Source organism: Nicotiana tabacum, chromosome 14 (genome assembly GCF_000715075.1).
Source record: "Nicotiana tabacum cultivar K326 chromosome 14, ASM71507v2, whole genome shotgun sequence".
NCBI classification, from domain to species: Eukaryota; Viridiplantae; Streptophyta; class Magnoliopsida; order Solanales; family Solanaceae; genus Nicotiana; species Nicotiana tabacum.
The window spans coordinates 45,419,179-45,428,505 of NC_134093.1; the positions used below are offsets into that span (position 1 = coordinate 45,419,179).

Below are 9,327 nucleotides of genomic sequence, written 5' to 3' on the forward strand. Positions count from 1 at the left end.
CAAATATGTCTTAAAAATAGATTAAACAATTAAATTCATGCAAATTCTAACAAAATTAGCAATTTTAGGTTGGAGTTGGAAGCGGCAGAAGTTCCGAAAAAAAAGGGACGAAGACAAAGTAGGTTATAGGTGGAGATTTGGAGTTAAATTTTTTTTTTTAAAAAAAAAAGGTAAACGGCAAATTAGAATTATGGAGTAATAAGTTAAGGCATAATTGGAAAGAAAAATAGGAAACAATCTCACCACACCAATTCGGTTGTTTAAAAAAATGGAACTTTTCTTTGTTCCGGAACAATGAATTTAACAATATAATACAACCAATTTTAATGAAATAATCAAAACAAACATTGTTTTGAAATAACAATACACGGTACAATGAGTAACAACCATCCAAACAAGCTGTAAAGAAGAACACCTTTTTTTTAAATAGCACATAAATAGAAGAAAATAGATAAATAGGATTCTTAGCTAAAGGGAGGTGCCAAGCCATCTCCTATTGTCCCTACTTTATATATATATATATATATATATATATATAAGATTTCTGTCGAAATTTCGCCAATTTGTTCCTAAACCTTTAGAAACATCAACCAAAGTTTATTTATTCAGAGACGGCAAAACCCCAAAGTTATAATGAGATGAGCTGAGGAATTTTGAGTGGCAAATATTTATTTCATTCTAGAAATGCTTTTCCTTTTACATTTGAATGAATATCTCATAAGAAACCGGAAGTTTGGATTGATAAGACACATTGGATTAATCTTCTGCTACTGCTGATGAAAATAGAGCCGCTATACATCATTAAAACTGACAACGAAAATTAACATCAACATCAACATACATATACAAAGAAAGATAGATGCATGTGGTCTGTGAACACCTACTACCTACTCCCATTACCTATTTGCTACTCCCTCCATGTTTCTCTTCCTAACAATAAAACATTACTCTCTTCACGTTTTCTTTTAGCGCAGGCAATGGCCGAACACCACTCTCTCCACCTTCTCTTATAGCCTTGCTGCCTTTATGAGGACTGCCACCATTTTCTGCCATCTCTGGTTCCATGTAGAATCTAGCTCGAAATGCAGCTAAATGTGCATAATAAGCTGGAGGAACTGCAAAAACACAGTTAAAACTTGGAAACATTAAAATGGAATTTTACTTTACAGTTTTCACTTACCCACAGAGACAGAACGCGTGCACCTTGCATATGTATAGCAGAGATTGTTGGTCAAGGATTGGATTCCATCTGCTGTGAAATTGTTCTCATCCCACAGAACATGGTAATGAGCCGGTCGACTTGTACCCTGCCAACATGATGTAGTTCATCAATAACAGATGTAATGGCTAATATTGTAAGGGAAGGAAACAACAAATTTAAGGTGTTTGTGAGGAAGTTAGAAAATATAGTTAAAATCTGTAGCATCAGATAAATAAGCTTAATGAGAGAAGGATGTGCATTTGCAGATAAAGGATTCCTTCATAAATTGTTCCTTTTGGGATCAGTTTCCCCTCTTGTCAAATTCGATCTGAAAACCTCTTCATTTATCTTATAGATGAGGGAAAAGGTAGTTACTGTTATACCTGAATGCCGGCATGGCTACAAAGATAAAAGTCAAACTCTGTTGGATGACAGATTTTTGTATCAACCACAGTACCTGATGAAGCAAGAGATGGTACTCAGCATTCATAATACTTGACAATATTCGTAAAGTGTGTCTAAGACTATGGATAGTTTACCAGGCAATATGTTTCCACTCCTATCCGTGCTACTCCTGTCCTTGTGATTGTTAGCAAATAGACGGGTGTGATGCCTTTTCTGTACCACGATAAAAGTTACTGGTGGTTGGTAATTTGGCTCTAAAGATGCACAAGCCTGCACAAAATAACCTTCTAGTTAGGCTAAAATCATATATGGGAATAGGCGTTGACAGGATTAGCACCAACCTTCCTAATTGCATCTAACTCAAAAAGAAGTACTTGATAAAATTGCCCTTCACTCACTCCATCCCTGTACACAAGATACTCTAATAAGATAGGGAAAGTTAAGCAAATCAAAAGAATCAATGAAAAAAGTCATCCATTTCAATACATGTCTCGGAATTGCTAACAAATCCAGAAAATCTCGTCAAGTGAGAACCAAAACCAGAGAGAACATCTTAGTGTTAATAGATGTGTCTGACAAACGAAATGTTTACGCTAGTCATTGTAGGCTCATCTACCAGGATTGAAATCATGAAGTTACCAGGAATAGGAGGGCTTATTGATATAAGTGACTACTTAAATATTTATGAAAACAAGCCGTAGCTAGTGAAAGGCGGCCAAAGCAGATATAGCATGTGAAACTTCCAGTATATTTAATATTTAGAGTGAGGGACTTGCCGATAAAAGATTATTCTTTGTGGCTTTTGGCCAGTGGCCTTTCTGAAGGATATTAGGAGATCCCTGCAAAATCAGTTCACCGTAAGGGAAGAAAACAAATACATTAGAAGTAAGACTAAGAGATAGAAGGCATACCTTATCATGCCACCGCTAACTGTTCCACGTGCAGGATCATGCCATGTCTTGTACAAATCTTGTATGAGTTCCTGTCTATGAGCTTGAGCGCAAACAAGGCCAGCATATTTTGTCACCTCAGGCCAATCCTGAGAAGCTACTACCTGCAGCAAGAATAGGAAATTAAGCTTCCTTTTACACCCAACTATCGCGAAAAAGGAGATTAAGGAGCATGGTCTCAAATGAGGAACTTACTGCAGCAATTGAAGGGCTAGAGTCTTCTCCATTTTCTGGGTGAGTCACATCTGCTCCAAATATGATGGTAGGAATATCACTTACTAATGGTATTCTACAGCTAATAGCATCCAACAGGACAGTATTTCGACCACCCATCTGCTCCCACAACAGAAAGTATTCGTAAGAGTGCAAATTTTGAAACAAAAGATGCATCTTACAATTAGCAAAATCACAAAAGGAAAAGGAACCTCCAAGGCACCAAATAAGAGTGCAAATTTTGAAACAAAAGATGCATCTTACACAATTAGCAAAATCACAAAAGGAAAAGGAACCTCCAAGGCACCAAATATGGACGTTTTGTGACTATCTCAATATCGCAGATTATATTTTATGTGTTTTCAACTAGAATAGCAAGTGGATGCACCTTGACATTAATCTTCAAGGAGACATTTGCCAAATATTGTTTGCTGATCTTGAACACATGCTTTGTCAGACAGCATTGGGATATTAAACCAAGATCGGTCTCACATATCCGCTTTATGTCACCTACAAGAGAAGGATGTAAGAAATTCTGTAGCAATGCAATCTTCAAACTCATCTCAATTCAACAAAATGAAATTTATTTTGCCATACCGTACAGGGATCCGTTATTATCTGGAAGAATGGCCAATAGAAGCTCAAGTTCTTTGCCTTTAAGCTTGTTTACACATGCATGATAAACATGCTTCAAGGCTTTCTCCACTTGATCTGGCCTGGCCATGTATATTGGAATTACTGGTTCCGGATTGAACTCCTGTCAGCATAAGCTAAGGTCAATTCCCTTCGTCTCTATAATCAAACATGGAGTGAAAGAGAAATGGGCAATGAACAAAGAGAAGGAGCTTGAGAAACAACTACCATTCCAGATACTTGACACATCTGAGCCAGTTCATTACAAAAGCCACGAGCAACACTCTCTTGGACACTTCGTGAAAAATTGATGCAAGCCCAACGGCTAACGGTCATTCCATTGATCATTTTCTGTGCACAGATCAAGCACAGCTTTTAGCAAAACGGAAAGCACAAAGAGATAATACATAGTAACTGAAAAACCACAGAGGAGCACATCGGTACCAGATAGGAAGAATAAGCGAGACAAAAATAAGTATAAAGTAATGAACAAAGAGTGAGATATTGGGTCTATTTTTTTTCACCATGCAAGACAAGACAAAAAAAAGCATGACGTTAATGCATGAATGGTGCAGCATAGTAGTAAGTAAACTGATGATTTGCTAGTTGTAACAACTAAAAGAAAGAAATCAAGTAGCAGCTGAACTATGAAACAAGCGGAAAAAGGACCTTATTCATCATATTCCACTGCCCAACTTGAGGCAGACAATCTTTCTCCTTCCCAGTCTTGTGATATTTTAGCTGTTGGAGAAATGAGAGAAATAGATGTCAAAGGAAAAAGAATTCAGGTTTATTAAGAATGAAGAATGGAAGCTCATGTAGAGTGATTTACCCATGGAGCAGGCAGTACGCGAGCTTCCACCGATGCTTGCTTTTCACTGATTTTGATCCCAAACTCCTTTGCATATGGGTCTTCATTATAATCATTGTGTTGAACAGTCTATATTTCAAAAGACAATCAAGTACAACATGACAAGGGAATCATTCAATTCCATGTAGGTGTTGCACACATTAAAATTTCCAGCACAACAGAAAGGAAGCATGAAAGGTAAAAATATTACAACATACCTGCAAAATTGAGTTTTCACGATCTCTTGGTCTTTGGCACGTGACCTTCAACAGAGCAGTAATTTGTTTTTCACTCAACCTTTTAGTGTATCGTTGTCCCTCAACAATTTTACATGCCTAGAAACACGGCAACAAAGAATAGCTCACACTTCTGAAAAGAGACATGAAGCTATACAAAACATCAAGTAATATTCTCACCTCCATAGGTAAATAGTTGGCTTTCTTTTGGTTCCCTACTTGAAGGCATGGAAGATGCGTGTACTTGATAGTAAAGCCATACATTTCTTGGAAGTATTCCACTACTGACTTCATCGTTGAATTATCATCAACAGGAAAACTGAGCAAAGCAACAATGAGCATTAGGTCAACCTAAGTCTTATCACTCTTAGAATGAATATATGATAATGTTAGAATGACAAATACAAAGGCAAAGGCAAAAGCTTACACTAGTTCTCTTGTGGGCTGGGATGTTAGTCCTGAAACTCGATACTTTCTCCGGACATTGCCCCTATGTGTCACTTCTACTTTCACTCCTCTAAGAGCCTTCTTAATCTAGATGGCATTTGCAGGCAAAATTAACAGTTAATTAAAAGTGACCAAACATTCCATGTAAAAGCAATGCAGAAAACTTAATAGCATTAACATGACAAGGGAATCATTCAAGTCCATATTGTAGGTGTTGCTACCTTTACACGATCAGAGTCAGATAAGGGTCTTGACGACACATCTTTTCCAAGAAGCTGGGCTACAAACTCTATCACTGGTAGTGCTTCAATAAATGCAGCTGAAGCCATATCTGTTGTTTGGGGTCCGAACATCAACCACAGTTACGAATAACTAACTACATTAACAATAATCACATCATATCATAATAATTCTTTACTTGCCAGAAAATAAATTTGATCATATTTAATCTGAATATTTGTTAACAATAAATTACCAATATTAAGGGACAAGCCCATTTGGGTAGGTCTGATACTCTGGTAGAATTCTTTACTTGCCAGAAAATAGATTTGATCATATTTAATCTGAATATTTGTTAACAATAAATTACCAATATTAAGGGACAAGCCCATTTGGGTAGGTCTGATACTCTGGTAGAATCCACACCATGCTTCTAAACCATCGCCAAGAGGCTGAGGTTTCCGGATATCAGGGGAAAAGAAAGATCTTCCAACAGGACAATACCTATTAAGAGATGTGTGTTATCAGAGATAAAATCAACTCAACAAAAATCATACACGAATGTCCAAAAACTGAAGAGCTTTCGCTCAAAGCTCCATTACAATGCCTCAAATTAGAGTGTCTACCTCTTGATTGAAAGCTCTCTCAAAACAATGTCCAGAATTTGAAGAGCTTCTTGTGGACCATCAGCACGCTTACCAGCTAGAAATTGGCTCAAATGATGTAAATTCGCTCTTGCGACAAACTTAATCACCACTTTGTATTCTTTTTCTCTCCTGAAAATTTTATAATTCACAAAATAAAAATAAAAAGTTATTTAGTATTGGAATGAAATAGGCCTAAATAGAGCTGAACCGATTCAGATAATCCATATTGCCGACCTCAACTTGTTTGGAATTGAGACATAGTTGATTAATGAGTGAAAAAAGAAAACAAAACATGTTTTTAATTAATTTGGTAGGATCTGCTAGTTTAGACTGAACCAGGTAAAAAAAGTAAATGGGATTATGATGTCTTTTTTTTTAATAGATTTAGAGCTAGATAGTGGTTAATTTTTAATGAACCCTCTAAAATGAATGAGGACAAAGCAATAAAGAGTCATACTTTGGACCATTGATCACATCATCTTCATCAATAAGCTTAATGGTGAACTCCTTCCACTTAAAAGGAAGTTCACCAGCAGTGTAGAGAGATTTCCTGCCATCATAAGCTGGTAATCTCATCCCTAGATCTGATTCTTTGTACAGTTTCACCAGTTCTGCTAAGATTGCTCTGTTTACACTTCTTGATGACACTTCAGGGGTTACAGTAACCTGCAAACCAGCAGCAAAAAAGGTAGTTTAAAGGGAGCATATACATACAAAAAAAAAATACAAAGAGAATTATCACAAACAGTCTGACCAAAATTCAGAGTCATTAATGCTACTAAAAACAAAAAAGATGGTACATCTTACCACTCAACAAAGGGTAGAAGCAAAGTAAAAGAATGTGTAAGAAGGGTAAAAAGAAAAAGAGAACTCCATAAACATAAACTTCAAAGGGATGTCAGTTTAAGGGCCCCAAAAGCAACACACAAGATTTACTATAGTGCTGCAAGATGCTCAAAGAAACCAGTTTCAAAACCATCAAAAATAAATAGCAGCTTACATCATACTGGTTTAAGTCCTTGTCTGGTAATTCAGCCAAAAAATGGTTTGCTTTCACAATGCATTTTGTCCCCAGTTGGCCATAACCTGGTCTTGGGGCAAAACACAAAGACTTGCTTGAAGAAGGAAACCCTGAACCAGCAGCCACTAATTGACATGAGCTGCTGCTGACTGACACATTTAACACATTTTCTGCTGCTACTATAACTGGCTTGCTTGCTGCTGTGCAAGGCCTTGAACTTGGCCTCATAAAGGCTTCACCTTGATCTGACTTTCTCCCTCCTCTTCCCCTTCTTCTTCCTCTGTTTCTTGAAGGGGGTGATGATGTTGTGTTATGGATTTTGTTGTTTTGGGGTTCTGTGTTTGGTGGCCCTTTCCCATTTTGAGCAGTCTTGGGGTTTTTCTGAAGTGGGTTTATGGTGGTTTGCAACTGGGGTTTGATCACAATGTGTTGTTCTGAACCTTCTTTCATCTGCCTTACAGGCATGTTTTCACTGCTAATGTGATAAGCACAATAAACTGTTCAAAAGTAAATGTCCTTCACTAGATGGCACAGTCCAATAGAGTTCTTCACACTCAAGAATTCAAGATTATTGTACTGAAAGAACCAAAAACAGAAAGGGTACACATGTCAGCAACATGATGATATTTGGCAGGAAGTATATTCATATATGGAAAAGTGATGAAAATGCCTTTGAACTTTCACACTCAAAAGCAAAAAGAATAGTCATCAACAAAGAATGGCAATTTCTTGATTCTGCTTACTACAGACACCTCCATTTCCTTTGCAGGTATAAATCCAAACATTTCACATTTTCTTTCAACAAATAAAACCAAAAACACACACAACAGCAACTAGACATTAAAAAAGTTTACAGCTTTTGGATCAAAAAATGGAATTTGCAATTAAATTGTCACAGGTCTTGTCACTGCAGACCATCAAGTGAAAATAGTGAAATGATGATAAACTGCAAAAGATAACCCAAAAAAAATGAAAAAGAAATAAAACCACCTTAATATAAAACACAAAACAATGTTAGACCATTTTTCTAACATTGTTTCTCCTTCTGCATGAACATCAGTTGTAAGAAGGAGCAGAAAAACTAGTGTAATTTTCAAGAAAGCAAAAGAAAACCAGAAAAGGAGTGAGGAAAACAACACCCAGTTAGAGACAAAGAGAAAATTTTCTTAGAAGCCAAAAACCCTCTAAGATGCTTCTGTTGGAAACCCAATATATATCCATGAATCAAGAAAAAAGAAAGAAAACATAGATTCATTAAATACTAGCTAGTATGTAGTATAAACATGTGCACAAATGTGTGTATAGAGCTGTTTTATTTAATTTACCAATTTAATTTGTGGAATGCAGAGAAGAAAGAAGCGGTTGTCCCTAAAGCAAAGCCAAAACTTTGTACCAGAAAAACGAGAGAAGGGATGAATACATCCAACACAAATGAGACAAAGAAAGACTTATACGATAATGTACAAAGCATAAGTAAATGTGAAAACCATATATGACTGCTCAAGAAGAGAATAAAAACGCCTTGAAACACTCAAAAAAGCAAACAAAGTAATAGTACTCTCTACTCACTAGCCAGCAGTAAATTAAACTGAAACAAAAGAAATGAAGTGTTTAAAGAAGTAAGAAGAATCAATCACCAATGAATGGAACCATGAAAGAGCAAGTCTTTGAAAAGATGTGTGTAGCTTGATTCCAAGAATATTAAAGCAGCAGAATAGAGAAGTGTAGTGGGCTTTAATAATGATGGGGACAAAGACTAAAAAGAGAGAGAGAGAGAGAGAGAGAGAGAGAGAGAGAGAGAGAGACTGGCAAAGGGAACGTGAGTTGAGATAGAAAGTGGAGGAGATTAAAAAGGGAAGAGTTCAAAGTTCAAACAAACAAGTGAAAACTCTTAAGAGATATAATGATGAAGATGATGAATGAATCTTCCATTTTATATATAGAGAGAGAGTACGCATGCAAAGTGCATCTGCTTTTTTCTTTATCACGTGTTAAAGCCTTTGTTAGCTTCTTCCCCCTACTCTCAAACTTCAATGTCCCTTACCATATAGCACCCCTTTTGCCTTTTTCACACCAACACTAGTATTTCTTTGCTGCTGTTTCTAACCGCACCTTTCTTTTTGGGTTCGAGATTATGGTCTTTTTATGTTATTAAATTTTAAATTAATAATTTTATATAGAATAAAGGGTCAAATATATGTCTGTATTTTAAAAAAAAATTTAAATTTTATGTCCAAATATATCTCTATCGTAATACTATTGGTTCAAATATATAAACTCTTCTTCTGTTAAGTTTATCCAAAGTGAACATCCAATCTTACGTGGCACTGATATTTGATAAGCCGGATGTCACATGGCATGCCAGTTCAGTGCCCCTAATCCATATATAAAAGACTAAAATTTGAAATACAATATTTTTTATGGGAGCAATAATGGTAGCAATTACCGTTACCATGAAAAATATTGTATTTTAAATTTTAATCTTTTATATATGGATTCGGGACG

General features: G+C 36.2%; 1 protein-coding gene across 4 annotated transcripts; it reads right to left on the bottom strand.

Moving 5' to 3' along the window:
- Window positions 1–732: 732 nt before the first annotated feature.
- Window positions 733–8,929, bottom strand: LOC107782898 (protein argonaute 10). Of its 4 annotated transcripts, none has more exons than XM_016603840.2 (22): window positions 8,460–8,929; window positions 6,802–7,398; window positions 6,259–6,467; window positions 5,781–5,930; window positions 5,525–5,658; window positions 5,157–5,266; window positions 4,916–5,022; window positions 4,669–4,807; window positions 4,471–4,587; window positions 4,235–4,342; window positions 4,072–4,143; window positions 3,631–3,753; window positions 3,367–3,526; window positions 3,158–3,279; window positions 2,752–2,889; window positions 2,518–2,660; window positions 2,383–2,445; window positions 1,948–2,011; window positions 1,741–1,876; window positions 1,585–1,658; window positions 1,181–1,307; window positions 733–1,115 (listed from the first exon to the last, which is right to left on the bottom strand). In XM_016603840.2, the coding sequence occupies exons 2-22, from the start codon at window positions 7,285–7,287 to the stop codon at window positions 931–933; spliced, it is 2,967 nt and encodes a 988-aa protein (XP_016459326.1). In that variant the 5' UTR covers window positions 7,288–7,398; window positions 8,460–8,929; the 3' UTR covers window positions 733–930. The 4 variants fall into 4 exon arrangements, with proteins under 4 accessions (XP_016459326.1, XP_016459328.1, XP_016459327.1 ...); XM_016603842.2 differs by having other exon boundaries at window positions 2,383–2,424; window positions 8,460–8,857; XM_016603841.2 differs by lacking the exon at window positions 8,460–8,929 and adding an exon at window positions 8,148–8,286.
- Window positions 8,930–9,327: the final 398 nt, after the last annotated feature.